Below are 15,866 nucleotides of genomic sequence, written 5' to 3'. Positions count from 1 at the left end.
CCGTCCCCGTAACGGCGCTGCCTGCGCAGGGCCACGGGAGCGACACCCCGGGGCTGCGCTGTGACACCCCCGCCCCGGGGCGGCCACCAGCGGCACCAGTGGTGGCCATGGAAGCACCGGCGGTGGCCAGAGAAGCACCAGCAGTGGCACCGGCAGCACCGGTAGTAGCCAGAGAACCACCAGTGGTGGCCAGAGAAGCACCGGCGGTGGCCAGAGAACCACCAGTGGTGGCCCTGGAAGCACTGGCAGCACCGGCGGTGGCCAGAGAGGTGCCAGCGGTGGCACCGGCGGTGGCCAGAGAACCACCAGCAGCACCAGCGGTGGCCAGAGAAGCACCAGTGGTGGCACCGGCAGCACCGGTGGTGGTCAGAGAGGCACCGGCAGCACCGGCGGTGGCCAGAGAAGCACTGGCAGTGGCCAGAGAAACACCAGCGGCAGCACCGGCAGCACCGGTGGTGGCCAGAGGAGCACCAGCAGTGGCCAGAGAGGCACCGGCAGCACCAGCGGTGGCCAGAGAAGCACCGCTGGTGGCCCTGGAAGCACCGGCAGCACCAGCGGTGGCCAGAGAAGCACCGGCAGTGGCCAGGGAAGCACCGGCAGCACCAGCGGTGGCCAGAGAAGCACCGGCAGTGGCCAGAGAGGCACCAGCAGCACCGGCGGTGGCCAGAGAAGCACCGCTGGTGGCCCTGGAAGCACCGGCGCTGGTCCCGGTGGCCCCGGCAGCAGCGGCCCCCGAAGCCGCGGTGGCGGGGGTGCCATGGGCGTTGCCGGGGGCTCTCCCCGAGGTGCCGCCGTCCCCCTGTGCCCTCGGTCCCTGCTTCAACGGCGGCGCCTGCGCCCCGGCTCCCGGTGCCGGCTACAGCTGCCGCTGCCCCCCTGGCTTCCGCGGCTCCAACTGCGAGCGCCGTGCCGACCGCTGCGCCGACCACCTTTGCCTGCACGGTGAGCCCCCCGCCTCCCCGCCGCGCTTCGGTGTCCCGCACCCCCTTCCCGATGTGGTTTGGCACCCCCAGGCCCCTTCCCGGCGTGGTTTGGTGTCCCTGAGCCCCTCCCCGGCACTTTTTGGCATCCCTGAGCCCCTCCGTGCCATGGTTTGGTGTCACTGTCCCCTTCCGTGGGACCATTCGGCACCACTGACCCCCTCCCCGGCATGGTTTGGTGACCCTGACCCCCTTCCTGGTGTGGTTTGGTGTCACTGTCCCCTTCCGTGGGACCATTCGGCACCACTGACCCCCTCCCCGGCATGGTTTGGTGACCCTGACCCCCTTCCTGGTGTGGTTTGGTGTCACTGTCCCCTTCTGCGGCACCATCCGGCATCACTGACCCCCTCCCCGGCACAGTTTGGTGTCACTGACCCTGTTCCTGGCACGATTTGGTCCCTGACCCCCATCCCTGACCCCTTTCTGTGTCCCAGAGCCCCGTCCCCGTCCCCTTTGGGTGTCCCTGACCCCCATCCCCATCCCTTTTGGTGTCCTAGACCCCTGTCCCTGTCCCCTTTAGGTGTCCCTGACCCCCATCCCCGGCACATTTTGGTGTCCTAGACCCCTGTCCCTGTCCCCTTTGAGTCCCAGACCCCCATCCCCGGCACATTCTGGTCCCTGACCCCCTCCGTGGCACATTTCGGTGTCCCAGACCCCCGTTCCCGTCCCGTTTTGGTCCCTGACCCCCATCCCCGTCCCGTTTTGGTCCCAGCCCCTGGTGCCCTTCGGGTGTCCCTGACCCCCCCCCATCCCTGTCCCTGCAGGTGGCCAGTGCCGGGACCTCGGCCGCGGCGCCTTCTGCAAATGCCGGCCGGGTTTCTGGGGCCGGCGGTGCGAGGTGAACGCCGACGACTGCGCCCCCAACCCCTGCGCCAACGGGGGCACCTGCCAGGACGGCGCCAACTCCTTCAGCTGCTCCTGCACCCTGGGCTACGCCGGCCCCCGCTGCCGCCGCCGCGCCGATGCCTGCGCCTCCGCGCCCTGCCTGCACGGGGCCACCTGCTTCACCCACTTCTCCGGCCACGTCTGCGCCTGCCCCCCCGGGTTTATGGGGGTGCGTTGCGAGGAGGAGGTGGGGGGTCCGTCACCGGACCCCCGCGGCCGCCGCACGCCGGCCCCCCTGGCGCTGGTCTGTGCCCTCCCCGTGGTGGCTCTGCTGGCACCGGGGTTGGGGCTGGCCATGGCGGCCCGGAGGAGGAGGAAGGGGGAGAGGTGAGGGGTTTGGGGGGGGTCTGGGGGGGGGGTACAGCCCCCTTTTGGGGGGTCTCACACCCTCCGTTTGGGGGGGGGGGGGTCTCACACCTCATTTGGGGGTTTCACACTTCATTTGTGGGGTCTCGCACCCTCTTTTTGGGGGTCTGGGGGGGCTTGGGGGGGTCTCGCCCCCTCATCTGGGGGGGTCTCACACCCTCCCTTTGGGGGTCTGGGGGGTACAGGCCCCTTTTGGGGCTAATCCCCTTGTTTGGGGGTCTCGCACCTCGTTTGGGGGGGTCCCATGTCTCCCTGTGGGATCTGACACCCTGTTTGGGGGTCTGACACCCTCATTTTGGGGGCGTCATGTGCCATTTGGGGGGTCTCACACCTCATCGGGGGGGGCCCTGCCCCTCATTTTGGGGTCTCAACCTGTCATTTTGGGGTGTCGCCCCCCCATTTTAGGGTCTCACCCCCTCCTTTTCGGGGATCTTCCCCATTTGGGGTCTCCCCCCCCCATGTTGGGGGTCTCACGGGCTCTCTCGACAGCAGCAGCCGCCCGGCGCAGACGGCGGCCCCCCCGGCCACCAGCCCCCCCGGTAGGGACCAGCGGCCACCGCGGGCCTCGGCCACCCGGGTGAGCCCCACCCCGTACCCCAGCCCCCCCCCAAATGCCCCCCCTCCAACCCACCCTCAGCCCCCCAAATCCCCTCCTTCCACCCCCCCCCAGCCCCTGAAATGCCCCGCACCCCCCCCCAACCCTCCTTTCCCCCCCCAGGTGTGACACTGCAGCGATGGACCCGCGATGGACCCCCCCGGGACCCCCCCCCCCCACCTTTGGGGACTGCCCCGAGGGGCTGTGGGGGGGCCATAAAGCTCTTTGAGATGTTTGTCGTTGTCACCGTGTCCTGGCGTCTGCTGGGGGGGGGGGGGGTGACACGGGGAGGGGGGGACGCAGGGGGGGGGACGGACACCCCCCTGGGGACCGTGGGGGGGTGACACGGGGGGACACGTTCCTCGGGGCATGGGGGGGGACATGGCGGGGTGACACCCCCCCTGGGGACCATGGTGGGGGGGGACGGACACGGGGGGGTGACACCGCCCCAGCGCGGGGACCATCCCCAGGGCTCGGCGCTCAACTCGCCGCCCTGGGCGGTCGGCTGGCGATTGGTTTCCCCGCCTCCGCCGCGCACCCCCACGCTGTGATGATGGGCGGCGCCGGCGGCCAATCGTAAGCGAGAGGCGGGGCGCGCCGGCCAATGGGAGGGCGGAGCGGACCGAGGTGGGGACTGGAGGGGCGGGGCCGGCGGCGTGCGGGAGCGGCGGGAGCCATGAAGTGAGCGGGGGGTCGGGGGGATCCGGGGGAGGGGGCGGTGAAGGGATCCCGGGGGGGCGGGATCGCGGCGGGGGGGGGGCGGCCAAGGGAGCGCCGGGATCCCGGGGGGGTGCCGAGCCCGCGGGAGGGCCGGGATCCCGGTGGATCGCAGAGGGGTCCGGTCCCGTGGGAGGGCCAGGATCTCCGTGGATCCCGGGGGGTGCCAGGCCCATGGGTGGTCCATGATCTTGGTGGATCCCAGGGGCTTCCAAGCGCACAGGAGGGCCAGGATCCCAGTGGATCCCGTGTGGTGCTGGTGCCACAGGAGGGCCGGGATCCCGGGGGCTGCCTGACCCGCAGGAGGGCTGGGATCCCAGTGAATCCCGGGGTTTACCAGGCCCATGGGTGATCCACGGTCCCGGTGGATCCCAGGGGCTTCCAAGCGCACAGGAGGGCCAGGATCCCAGTGGATCCCGTGTGGTGCCGGTGCCACAGGAGGGCCGGGATCCCGGGGGCTGCCTGACCCGCAGGAGGGCTGGGATCCCAGTGAATCCCGGGGGTTACCAGGCCCATGGGTGATCCACGGTCCCTGTGGATCCCGGGGGTTGTCAAGCCCATGGGAGGGCGGGGATGCTGGTGGATCCCAGGGGTTGCTGGTCCCACGGGAGGGACGGGATCCCTGGCAATCCAGCCTTGGCAGCAGAGCGGATCCCTGCCGGGGCAGCAATGGAGAGCTGAGACCGGCAGGGGTTTCCCCCCCGCCGGATCCCGCTGCCCCCGTCACCCACCAGATCTGCTGGGTGGGGCTGGGCTGAGGAGAGATCAGCCCGTGGCGGGATCTGGTGGGATCCCTCGGGGGGATCCTCCTTCTCCCGTCCCCTCCGCAGGCTCAACATCGATGGGCTCCTGGTCTACTTCCCCTATGACTACATCTACCCCGAGCAGTTCTCCTACATGCTGGAGCTCAAGAGGACCCTGGACGCCAAGGTAGGGGTGGGATCGGGTGCTCCCCAGCGGGCTGGGATCCACCCGCCCCCGGGGACGCCCCCGCAGGGGTGACACGGCGGCTCTCGGCAGGGACACGGTGTCCTGGAGATGCCCTCGGGGACCGGGAAGACGGTGTCACTGCTGTCGCTCATCGTCGCCTACCAGCGGGTGAGTGCCGGCACCCGATCCCAGCAGATTCCCACAGATGCCCACAGATCCCAGCGTCTCCCCCCATCTCTCCCCAGGCCCATCCGCTGGACGTCACCAAACTCATCTACTGCTCCCGCACGGTGCCGGAGATCGAGAAGGTGCGGAGCTGGGGGAAGGGGAGGCGGGGAGCAGATCCCGGCGGGGATCCCAAGGGATCCCCCCTGAGATCCCCCACCACCGCAGGTGATCGAGGAGCTGCGGAAGCTGATGGATTTTTACGAGAAGGAGCTGGGGGAGAAGGTGCCGTTCCTGGGGCTGGCGCTGAGCTCCAGGAAGAACCTCTGCATCCACCCCGAGGTGGGCGGGGGATCGGGTGGGATCCGGCGGGGAGATCCCCTGGGGACGCGGGGGTGACGCCGGGGTGCCGTGGGGGGCACAGGTGTCCTCGCTGCGCTTCGGGAAGGAGGTGGACAGCCGCTGCCTGAGCCTGACGGCCTCCTACGTGCGGGCCCGGCACCAGCGCGACCGATCCCTGCCTGCCTGCCGCTTCTTCGAGGTCAGGGATCCACCCCCACAGGGATCCACCCCCCTTCACGGGCACCCGGGGGTCCTGACGGCACCTGGGGACCCCCGGCTGCCCCCACAAAGGCTCCTGGGTGTCCTGGGGTGACCCCAGCAGCTCCGGGTGCTCCTGTTCCCCATCCAGATCCCCCCATTCCCTGACTGGATCCCCAGCATCCTTCAGTGCCCTCCCCTTCCCCAACAAGATCCTCAGCACCCTGGGGATCCCCAGCACCCCGGGATCCCCCCCCATTCCCCGACTGGATCCCCAGCATCCTTCAGTGCCCTCCCCTTCCCCAACAAGATCCTCAGCACCCTGGGGATCCCCAGCACCCCGGGATCCCCCCCCATTCCCCGACTGGATCCCCAGCATCCTTCAGTGCCCTCCCCTTCCCCAACAAGATCCTCAGCACCCTGGGGATCCCCAGCACCCCGGGATCCCTCCCCATTCCCCGACTGGATCCCCAGCATCCTTCAGTGCCCTCCCCTTCCCCAACAAGATCCTCAGCACCCTGGGGATCCCCAGCACCCCGGGGTCCCCCCCCTTTCCCCGACTGGATCCCCAGCATCCTTCAGTGCCCTCCCCTTCTCCAACAAGATCCTCAGCACCCTGGGGATCCCCAGCACCCCGGGATCCCCCCCCATTCCCCGACTGGATCCCCAGCATCCTTCAGTGCCCTCCCCTTCCCCAACAAGATCCTCAGCACCCTGGGGATCCCCAGCGCCCCGGGGTCCCCCCCTTTCCCTGACTGGATCCCAGGCACTCTGGGGTCCCCCCCTTTCCCTGACTGGATCCCAGGCACTCCGAGGTCCCCCCATTCCCCATCTGTCTCCCGAGCACCCCGGGGTTCCCCCTATTCCCTGACTGGATCCCCAGCACCCTGGGGTCCCCTAGTTTCCCTAACTGGATCCCAACCCCCTTGGGCCCCCCCCCCCCATTCCCTGATCCATCCCAGGCACCCTGGGGTCCCCCATTCCCCACCCACCTCCTGAGCACCCCCGGGGTCCCCCCCTTTCCCTGACTGGATCCCCAGCACCCTGGGATCCCCCTGCTCCCGCGTGTCCCCCCCAGGAGTTCGACACCCACGGGCGCGAGGTCCCCATCCCCTACGGCGTCTACAACCTGGACGACCTGAAGGCCCACGGCCGCCAGAAGGGCTGGTGCCCCTATTTCCTCACCCGCTACTCGGTACCGGGGGAAGGCTGGGGGGGGGGGATCGACTGCTGGGAGGGGGGGGGGGCTCACCTGTCCCTAAACGCCCCTAAACGTCCCCAAAACCTCCCCCCCCCCTGCCCGGCAGATCCTGCACGCCAACGTGGTGGTCTACAGCTACCACTACCTGCTGGACCCCAAGATCGCCGACCTGGTCTCCAAGGAGTTGGCCAGGAAGTCGGTGGTGGTCTTTGACGAAGCCCACAACATCGGTCGGTGCCTGCCCCCCCCCCCCCCGCCGCCTCCCCGAGCTTGGACCCGCTTTTGGGGTGTCCCCGGGGTGTGTGCGTGTGAGTGCGACATCGTTGTCCCCGCAGACAACGTCTGCATCGACTCCATGGGGGTGAACATCACCCGCCGCACGCTGGACCGCTGCCAGGCCAACGTGGCCACGCTCCAGGCCACCATCCAGAAGTGAGGCGGCGTCCGTGTGTGTGTCCCCCCCCCGCCGCCACCCCCACCTTCTCTCCTTGTCCTGTGTGTGTCCCGTCCCCCCCCCCGCCACTCCCCGTGTCACGCGCACCCACCCCGTCCCCGGCAGGATCAAGGAGACGGACGCGCGGCGGCTGGCGGAGGAGTACCGGCGCCTGGTGGAGGGGCTGCGGGAGGCGGGCGCCGCCCGGGAGACCGACCTCTACCTCGCCAACCCCGTGCTGCCCGACGAGGTGCTGCGGGGTGCGTCCCGGGGGGGGGAAGCCCTTTGTGGGGTACCCCTCCCCATTTTGGGGTAACACCCCACCACCACCACCACCCTTTTGGGATACCCCCTCCCCTTTTGTGGGTACCCTTCCCCCCATTTCCATACCGGAGGAGGAGGGGGGGGTTCTGAGCCCTTTTTTTGGGGTGCAGACCCCCCCCCTCCGAGCCTTTTGGGGGGGCTCCCTTGGCTGAGCGCGGGGGTCCCCGAGACCCTCCTGGCAGTGGGGAACCCCCAAACCCTTGGGATGCCTTTGGGATGCCCCCTGATTCCACTGTGTCTGAGCATGGGGGTCCCCGAGACCATCCTGGCAGTGGGACCTCCCCCCCCAGATCCCTTGGGATCCCTTTGGGGTGCCCCCTGATGTCCTCTCTGGACGAGTTTGGGGGTCCCTGAGACCCTCCAGGCTGTGGGGACGCCCCCCCCCAGACCCTTGGGATCCCTTTGGGGTGCCCCCAGCCCCACACCGGCCTCTGTTGCCCCCCATCTTCCCTCCCCAGCCGAGCCCTGGGGGTCCCCAAGACGCTTCTGGATGTGGGGACCCCCCCCAAAAAAAACCCTTGGGATCCCTTTGGGGTGCCCCCAACCCCACACCGGCCTCTGTTGCCCCCCCAGCCGAGCCCTGGGGGTCACCCAGCCCCTCCCTGTGGGGATGCAGTGCTGGGGGGGGGGGGGGTCCCCGTCTGACCCCCCCTGCCATGTGTCGTCGTCTTCCCCCCCCCCCCCCAGAGGCGGTTCCTGGCAGCATCCGCACGGCCGAGCACTTCGTGGGGTTCCTGAAGCGGCTGGTGTCCTACCTGCGGGCGCGGGTGCGGGGGCCGCGCGTGGTGCAGGAGAGCCCCCCCGCCTTCCTGCGCGACCTCTACGAGAAGGTCTGCATCGAGCGCAAGCCCCTGCGGTGAGTCTGTGCCCCCCCCCCCCGGCCAAGGGACGCAGCCCCCGCCCCCAGGGGACGTGGCATCTGGGGGGACACGTCCCTCCCGGGGGGCTGTGGCCCCCCCCGAGGTGGACTGTGACCCTCCCAGGGTGCTTTGCCCCCCCCCAGGGTTATCTGTGCCCCCCCCAGGGTGCTTTTTCCCCCCCCAGGGTGGTCTGTGACACCCCCCCACACACCAGGTGCTGTGTCCCACCACCAGGTGACGTGTCCCCCCCCAGGGTGACATGTCCCCCCCGCCAAGGTTCTGTTGCCCCCCCCCCCGCCTCCAGGTGACATGTCCCCCCCGCAGGTGCTGTGTCCCCCCCCCAGGTGCTGTGTCCCCCCCTCAAGGCGATGTGTGTCCCCCCCCCCCGAGGTTACATGTGTCACCCCCCCAAGGTGCTGTGTACCCCACCAGGTGGCATGGTTCCCCCCCCCAGGTGACATATTCCCCCCCAGGTGACGTGTCCCCCCGCCACGTGACTTGTGTCCCCCCCCCCCGGTGCCGTGCCCCCCCCGATATGCTGCGTCCCCCTCTCCAGGCGATGTCTCTCCCCCCCTCAGCTGACATGTCCCCCCCGCCCCCAGGGTGCTGTGTCCCGCCGCCAGGCGACATGTTCCCCCCCCCCCTCCCCAGGCGATGTGTGTGTCCCCCCCCAGGTGACGTGTCCCCCCCCAGGTTCTGCGCCGAGCGCCTGCACTCGCTGCTGCGGACGCTGGAGATCACGGACGTGGCCGATTTCTCCGCCATCACCCTCGTCGCCAACTTCGCCACCCTCGTCAGCACCTACGCCAAGGGTGGGCCCCCCCCGGGGGGGACGGGGAGGGGGGGGGACGGACAGTCCCCGGGGAGGGGGTGTCCCCCCCACCTCAATTTTGTGTCTCCCCCTCCCTCCCTTCAGGTTTCACCATCATCATCGAGCCCTTCGACGACAGGACCCCCACCATCCCCAACCCCGTCCTGCACTTCAGGTGGGGACACCGGGGGGGACACAGGGACACCCGGGGGGGGGGGGGGGGGACACAGGGAGGTGGGGGGCGGTGGCAGCGTCACCCCGGTGCTGTGTGTCCCCCCCCCCCCAACAGCTGCATGGACGCCTCCATCGCCATCAAACCCGTCTTCGAGCGCTTCCAGTCCGTCATCATCACGTCAGGGGTGAGTCCCCGTGTCCCCCGTGTCCCCCACATCCCTCTTACCATGTCCCCCATGTGTCCTGTGTCCCCCATGTCCCCCCATACCTTGTCGCCCGTGTCCCCCGTGTCCTTCCGTGTCCCCCTGTGTCCCCCGTGTCCTCTCCTGTCCCTCTGTGGTCCCCCATGTCCCCCCGTGTCCCTCCATGTCCCTCTGTGTCCCCAATGTCCCTCATGTGTCCCCCATGTCTCTCATGTCCCCCCATGTCCCACCGTGTCCCCCGTGTCCTTCCGTGTTCCCTATGTTCCCCCATGTCCCTCATGTGTCCCCCATGTCTCTCATGTCCCCTGTGTCCCCCCGTGTCCCTCCATGTCCCCCATGTCCCTCTCTGTCCCCGTGTCCCCCCATGTCCCCCCTTCCCTTTTCCCCCCCTCCATGTCTCTACAGTGTCCCTTGTGTGTCCCCCATGTCCCCCCTACCCTGTCCCTGTGTCCCCCCTTACCGTGTCCCGCAGTGTCCCCCCCCGACATCCCCATCGGGGTGACCCTGTCCCCTCTGTGTCCCCCCCGCCAGACGCTGTCCCCGCTGGAAATTTACCCTAAAATCCTGGATTTCCGCCCCGTCACCATGGCCACCTTCACCATGACGCTGGCCCGGACCTGCCTGTGCCCCATGGTGAGTTGGGGGGACGCATCCCCCCCACCTTCCCCCGGGGCTATGGGCGGGGGGGCGGGGACCCCCCAAGTCACCAATGTGTCGTCCCCCCCCCGCCGTCCCTCACAGATCGTGGGTCGGGGCAATGACCAGGTGGCCATCAGCTCCAAGTTCGAGACGCGCGAGGACATCGGTAGGGGACGGGGATGGGCTTGTGGGGCTGGGGAGGGGACAGGGATGGGGACAGGGGGGTGTGGGGCTTGGGAAGGGGACAGGGATGGGGACGAGGATGAAGTTGTGGGGCTCTGGGGGGACAGGGATGGAGTTATGGGGATGGGGGGACAGGGACGGGGACAGGGAAGGGGACAGGCGTGGCGCTATGGGGCTGGGGAGGGGACAGGGATGGGGACAGGGGGATGTGGGGCTTGGGAAGGGGACAGGGATGGGGACAAGGATGAAGTTGTGGGGCTCTGGGAGGACAGGGATGGAGTTATGGGGCTGGGGGGACAGGGATGGGGACAGGGAAGGGGACAGGGGATATGGGACTTGGGGACAGGGATGGAGTTATGGGGCTGGGGGGGACAGGGATGGGGATAGAGTGGTTGGTTATGGGGCTGGGGGGGACAGGGATGGGGTTGTAGGGCTGGGGGGGACAGGGATGGGGATAGAGTGGTTGGTTATGGGGCTGGGGGGGACAGGGATGGGGTTGTGGGGCTGGGGGGGACAGGGATGGGGACAGGGATGGCGTCATGGGGCTGAGGAGGGGACAGGGACAGGGGGATATGGGGCTTGGGAACGGGATGGGGACAGGGTTATGGGGCTGGGGAGGGAGGTTGGTTGTGGGGCCGGGGGCGTGCCCGGGGGGTGGGGGCTGGGGACAAGCTGGGGACCGTTGAGGGGACACGGTGCCACCCCAACCCCCCCCCAAAAGCCGTCATCCGCAACTACGGGAACCTGCTGCTGGAGCTGTCGGCCGTTGTCCCCGACGGCCTCGTCGCCTTCTTCACCAGCTACCAGTACATGGAGAACATCGTGGCCTCCTGGTACGAGCAGGTACGTCCCCAGCGCCGTCCCCGACCCCGTCCCCCTCCGCCCAGACCCCCCCCCAGCCCAGCCCCCCCCCTTAACCCCCCCTTAACCCCCCCCCGCCCCACGGCAGGGCATCCTGGAGAACATCCAGCGCAACAAGCTCATCTTCATCGAGACGCAGGACGGCGCCGAGACCTCCGTGGCCCTGGAGAAGTACCAGGAGGTGGGTGGGGGTGTCCCCGGGGGGGTGTCACCGTGGGTGTGTCGTGTCCCCGGCCCCCGGCAGGTGACAGCAGTGGCTTCTCTTGCCAGGCCTGCGAGAACGGCCGGGGGGCCATCCTGCTCTCCGTGGCCCGCGGCAAAGTGTCGGAGGGCATCGACTTCGGTGAGGGGGGGGGACACGCGGTGACGGGGCAGGGGGACGCGGTGACGGGGGCGGGGGGGATGCGGTGGTTGGGGGGGACAAGGTGGCCAGGGGACGCAATGGCGGGGGGGGGGACACGGTGACAGGGGGGACACACGGTGGCCGGGGGGGGAAAAACATGGTGATGGGGGGGGGGGATGCGGTGCTTGGGGGGGGACAAGGTGGCCAGGGGACATGGTGGCAGGGGAGGACATGGTGACAGGGGGGATGCGGTGATGGGGGGGGACAAGGTGACGGGGGGGGGGGGGACACGGTGACGGGGGGGACACGGTGATGGGGGGGGAACAAGGTGGCGGAGGGGGATGCGGTGGCGGGGGGGACATGGTGGCCGGGGGACACGTTGGGGACATGGTGACGGGGGGGGGGGGATGTGGTGGCAGAGGGGACGCACGGTGGCAGGGGGACACGGCGGCAGGTGTCGGAGCCCCCCCCCCAGTTCGGTGTCCCCCCCCCAGTGCATCACTACGGCCGGGCCGTCGTCATGTTCGGGGTCCCCTACGTCTACACCCAGAGCCGCATCCTCAAGGTCAGCGGGACACGGGCGTCCCCTCCTGTCCCCAGTGTCCCCTGCTGTCCCCAGTGTCCCCTGTCTCCAACGTCCTCCATGTCCCCGATGTTCCCATGTCCCCCAGGCGCAGCTGCAGTGCCTGTGTCCCCAGTGTCCCCCCAATGTCCCCAAAGTCCTCCATGTCCCCTGGTGTCCCCATGTCCTCGATGCCCCCGATGTCCCCCGGTGTCCCCATGTCCCCCATGTCTCCAGTGTCCCCCATGTCCCGGATGTCCTCTGTCCCCCCCAGGCATGGCTGCAGTACCTGTGTCCCCCATGTCCCCCATGTCCCCCATGTCCCCAGTGTCCCCAATGTTCTCATGTCCCCAATGGCCCCCATCTCCCCGCCATGTCCCCAGTGTCCCCCATGTCCCCTGTCCCCCCCAGGCACAGCTGCAGTACCTGTGTCCCCCATGTCCCCAGTGTCCCCCCCAATGTCCCCAGTGTCCTCGATGTCCCCAGTGTCCCCCCTATGTCCCCAGTGTCCCCATGTCCCCAGGGGCAGCTGCAGGACTGGTGTCCCCATGTCCCCAGTGTCCCCTGTCCCCAGTGTCCCCCCGATGTCCCCCAGGCGTGGCTGCAGGACCTGTGTCCCCCATGTCCCCAATGTCCCCAATGTCCCCCATGTCCCCAGTGTCCCCAATGTTCTCGTGTCCCCCATGTCCCCAATGTCCCCCATCTCCCCCCCATGTCCCCAGTGTCCCCTGCCCCCAATGTCCCCCCCATGTCCCTGATGTCCCCAGTGTCCCCAATGTCCCCCCAATGTCCCCCCGATGTCCCCAATGTCCCCAGGCGCGGCTGCAGGACCTGTGTCCCCTGGTGTCCCCAGTGTCCCCCCCATGTCCCCAGTGTCCCCTGCCCCCGATGTCCCCCCCATGTCCCCGATGTCCCCAGTGTCCCCAATGTCCCCCCGATGTCCCCAATGTCCCCAGGCGTGGCTGCAGGACCTGTGTCCCCTGGTGTCCCCATGTCCCCAGTGTCCCCTGTCCCCATCATGTCCCCAATGTCCCCAGGTTTGGCTGCAGGACCTGTGTCCCCTGGTGTCCCCATGTCCCCAGTGTCCCCTGTCCCCATCGTGTCCCCGATGTCCCCAGGCGCGGCTGCAGGACCTGTGTCCCCTGGTGTCCCCATGTCCCCAGTGTCCCCCCCGGTGTCCCCAGTGTCCCCTGTCCCCATCATGTCCCCAGTGTCCCCAGGCGCGGCTGCAGGACCTGTGTCCCCTGGTGTCCCCATGTCCCCAGTGTCCCCTGTCCCCATCGTGTCCCCGATGTCCCCAGGCGCGGCTGCAGGACCTGTGTCCCTTGGTGTCCCCATGTCCCCAGTGTCCCCGATGTCCCCCCAATGTCCCCGTGTCCCCAGGTGCGGCTGCAGGACCTGTGTCCCCTGGTGTCCCCATGTCCCCAGTGTCCCCGATGTCCCCAGTGTCCCCTATGTCCCCCCGATGTCCCCAATGTCCCCAGGCGTGGCTGCAGGACCTGTGTCCCCTGGTGTCCCCATGTCCCCAGTGTCCCCTGTCCCCATCGTGTCCCCGATGTCCCCAGGTGCGGCTGCAGGACCTGTGTCCCCTGGTGTCCCGATGTCCCCAGTGTCCCCCCCTGTGTCCCCAGTGTCCCCTGTCCCCATCGTGTCCCCGATGTCCCCAGGCGCGGCTGCAGGACCTGTGTCCCCTGGTGTCCCCATGTCCCCTGGTGTCCCCATGTCCCCAGTGTCCCCCCCTATGTCCCCAGTGTCCCCTGTCCCCATCGTGTCCCCGATGTCCCCGATGTCCCCAGGCGCGGCTGCAGTACCTGCGGGAGCAGTTCCAGCTGCGGGAGAACGACTTCCTCACCTTCGACGCCATGCGGCAGGCGGCGCAGTGCGTGGGGCGGGCGCTGCGCGGCAAGAGCGACTACGGCATCATGCTCTTCGCCGACAAGGTGGGGACGCTGCGGGGCCAGACCCCCCCCCCCCTCGGCTTTGGGGTGAAATGCTCCGTTTTGGGGCAAAATCCCCCCGCTTTGGGGTGAAACACCTCACTGTGGGGCCAAAACCCCCCGCCTTGGGGTGAAACACCCCACTGTGGGGGCAAACACCCTGCTTTGGGGCGAAATCCTCCGTTTTGGGGGCAAACATCCCGCTGCGGGGTGAAATCCCCCTGCTTTGGGGCAAAATCCTCCGCTTTAGGGGCAAACATCCCGCTGCGGGGTGAAATCCCCCTGCTTTGGGGCCAAACACCCCGCTTCGGGGCGAGGCCCTCTGCTTTGGGGCCAAACCCCCCGCTTTGGGGTGAAATCTTCCGTTTTGGGGGTCAAACCCCCCGCTTTGGGGCGAATTCCCCGGCTTTGGGGGCAGCCCCACACTTCCACCCCAGCTTCCCACCCCCGCGCCCCCCCGGCATCACTTCGCACGGGTGGACAAGGGGGTTTTGGGGCAATTTCCCCCCCCATTTTGGGCTGGCGCCTCCCCCCATCCCCCCGCCCCCCCCCCCCCCCAGCGCTTCTTACAGGCTGACAAGCAGGTTTTGGGGCGATTTTCCCCGGTTTTGGGGCGATTTTCCCCTGTTTTGGGGCGATTTTCCCCTCTTTTGGGGCAATTTTCCCCCTGTTTTGGGGTCATTTTGCCCCGCTTTCCCCCCCCCCACGCCGCTTCTCCCTTACGGACGAGCGGGTTTTTGGGGGGGGGGGGGGATCCCCCCCCCATTTTGCCCCCCACGCCCCCCCAGCACTTCGCCCAGGCGGACAAACAGTTTTGGGGGTGATTTTTTTCCCCATTTTGGGCTCATTTCCCGCCCCCACGATGCTTCTCCCTTGCGGACGAGCGGGTTTGGGGGGCGATTTCCCCCCCCCCCCCCAATTTTGTCCTGATGCCCCCCCCCCCCCCCGCCCCTTGTTCCCTCTCCCCCAGCGCTTCGCCCGGGCGGACAAGCGGGGGAAGCTGCCGCGCTGGATCCAGGATCACCTCCCCGACGCCAACCTCAACCTGACGGTGGACGAGGCCCTGCAGGTGGCCAAGTTCTTCCTGCGCCAGATGGCCCAGCCCTTCCCACAGGTAACCGTGGACACCCCCCCACCCCCCCCATCCCGGCCCCGGGCACAGGGACCCCCCCCTTGACCCCCCCCGCCCCGTCCCCTCCGTGCCGCAGGGGGAGCAGCTGGGGCTGTCGCTGCTGACGCTGGAGCAGCTGCAGTCGGAGGAGACGCAGCAGCGCGTGCAGCAGCTCGCCCGCCAGCTCTGAGCGAGGGGGGGGGCGTTATTTGGGGGGGGGGGGAAGTGTCACCCCCATGGACACTCCCCCCCCCCCCCCCCCGCCCCAGCCCCCCATGGACACCCCCCCCCATCCCCTCGGGGGAGGAGGGGGAGCAATTGGGGGTTGGGACCCCCCCCCAAAGTGGGGTCTGGACACCCCCCCTCCCCACGGTCAAGGGGGGGGGGGGGTGTCTGGACGCCCCCCTCCCCCCACTGTTCCAGGACTCCTCCATTCTCCTCATTTTTGTAAACCCCCCCCCCAATAAACGGACCCTCCCCCCCCCCCGTGTCACTGCACCTGATTCACCCGCCTGCGCCCAGGGGCACCCCTGGGACCGCCCCCGGCCCCCCCCCCGGCCCCCCCCCCCATGTCCCCCAGTGTGTCCCCTGGGGCCCCATCCCCAGTGTCACCCCTGTGTCCCCTGCGAACCCCCCCTCCCCCAAAACTCCCCCCATCCCGGGGTCCCCCATGTCCCCAGTGTCACCTGTGCCCCCTGGGGTCCCCCATGTCCCCTGGGACACCATTCCTGAGGTCACCCCATGTCCCCCCCCGTCGTGTTCCTCCCCCCCCCCCCCCCCCCCCAGGGCACTCAGCCCCTCCAGCCCCACACGGACCCCCCCCCCCATCCTGTCTGTGCCTCAGTTTTCCCCGGTGGCGGCTGGCATTTTGGGGGGGGGGGGGGGGGGGGGGGTGACGCCCCCTTGGTGCCCCCCTCCCCGCGTCCGTCCCGGGCCCCCCATGGGTCCCCCTGGGGGTGTGGGGGGGTGGTGTGTGCGCCCCCCGCCCCCGACACTGGAGCCGGCAGGTAACAGGATCCGGCCTAAAAATACCCGGGGGGGGGGGG

The 15,866-nt window shown here is 69.2% G+C and overlaps 2 protein-coding genes across 4 annotated transcripts; both read left to right on the top strand.

Annotated features, from left to right (window-relative positions):
- Positions 1-34: 34 nt before the first annotated feature.
- LOC134509113 (delta-like protein 3) lies at positions 35-3,061 on the top strand. 2 transcript variants are annotated; one of them, XM_063321594.1, is made up of 4 exons: positions 35-942; positions 1,745-2,192; positions 2,724-2,808; positions 2,950-3,061. In XM_063321594.1, the coding sequence occupies exons 1-4, from the start codon at positions 108-110 to the stop codon at positions 2,953-2,955; spliced, it is 1,374 nt and encodes a 457-aa protein (XP_063177664.1). In that variant the 5' UTR covers positions 35-107; the 3' UTR covers positions 2,956-3,061. The 2 variants fall into 2 exon arrangements, with proteins under 2 accessions (XP_063177664.1, XP_063177663.1); XM_063321593.1 differs by having other exon boundaries at positions 2,721-2,808.
- Positions 3,062-3,444: 383 nt separating this feature from the next.
- Positions 3,445-15,033, top strand: ERCC2 (ERCC excision repair 2, TFIIH core complex helicase subunit). Of its 2 annotated transcripts, XM_063321595.1 has the most exons (23): positions 3,445-3,507; positions 4,374-4,473; positions 4,564-4,641; positions 4,719-4,781; positions 4,867-4,980; positions 5,063-5,179; positions 6,257-6,373; positions 6,486-6,609; positions 6,715-6,811; positions 6,939-7,072; positions 7,824-7,992; positions 8,690-8,808; positions 8,913-8,982; positions 9,097-9,166; positions 9,716-9,817; positions 9,926-9,989; positions 10,728-10,849; positions 10,956-11,048; positions 11,138-11,210; positions 11,705-11,775; positions 13,569-13,712; positions 14,680-14,823; positions 14,918-15,033. In XM_063321595.1, the coding sequence occupies exons 1-23, from the start codon at positions 3,503-3,505 to the stop codon at positions 15,008-15,010; spliced, it is 2,283 nt and encodes a 760-aa protein (XP_063177665.1). In that variant the 5' UTR covers positions 3,445-3,502; the 3' UTR covers positions 15,011-15,033. The 2 variants fall into 2 exon arrangements, 1 of the variants encoding a protein (XP_063177665.1); XR_010069246.1 differs by lacking the exons at positions 9,097-9,166; positions 10,956-11,048; positions 11,138-11,210; ... (2 more) ...; positions 14,680-14,823; positions 14,918-15,033 and having other exon boundaries at positions 10,728-10,803.
- The last annotated feature ends 833 nt before the right edge of the window (positions 15,034-15,866 follow it).

This window comes from Chroicocephalus ridibundus, unplaced genomic scaffold (genome assembly GCF_963924245.1).
Source record: "Chroicocephalus ridibundus unplaced genomic scaffold, bChrRid1.1 SCAFFOLD_69, whole genome shotgun sequence".
NCBI classification, from domain to species: domain Eukaryota; kingdom Metazoa; phylum Chordata; class Aves; order Charadriiformes; family Laridae; genus Chroicocephalus; species Chroicocephalus ridibundus.
This window is presented reverse-complemented; position numbering and strand designations above follow the sequence as displayed.

Excerpts from the sequence above, each read along its gene's own strand:
- ERCC2 (XM_063321595.1), top strand. Across the intron at positions 7,073-7,823 it reads GCCCGACGAGGTGCTGCGGG|AGGCGGTTCCTGGCAGCATC; the intron begins GTGCGTCCCGGG and ends CCCCCCCCCCAG. Across the intron at positions 11,049-11,137 it reads CCCTGGAGAAGTACCAGGAG|GCCTGCGAGAACGGCCGGGG; the intron begins GTGGGTGGGGGT and ends TTCTCTTGCCAG.
- LOC134509113 (XM_063321593.1), top strand. The coding sequence starts at position 108 with ATGGAAGCACCGGCGGTGGCCAGAGAAGCACCAGCAGTGGCACCGGCA. Across the intron at positions 943-1,744 it reads CGACCACCTTTGCCTGCACG|GTGGCCAGTGCCGGGACCTC; the intron begins GTGAGCCCCCCG and ends CTGTCCCTGCAG. Across the intron at positions 2,193-2,720 it reads AGGAGGAGGAAGGGGGAGAG|CAGCAGCCGCCCGGCGCAGA; the intron begins GTGAGGGGTTTG and ends CTCTCTCGACAG.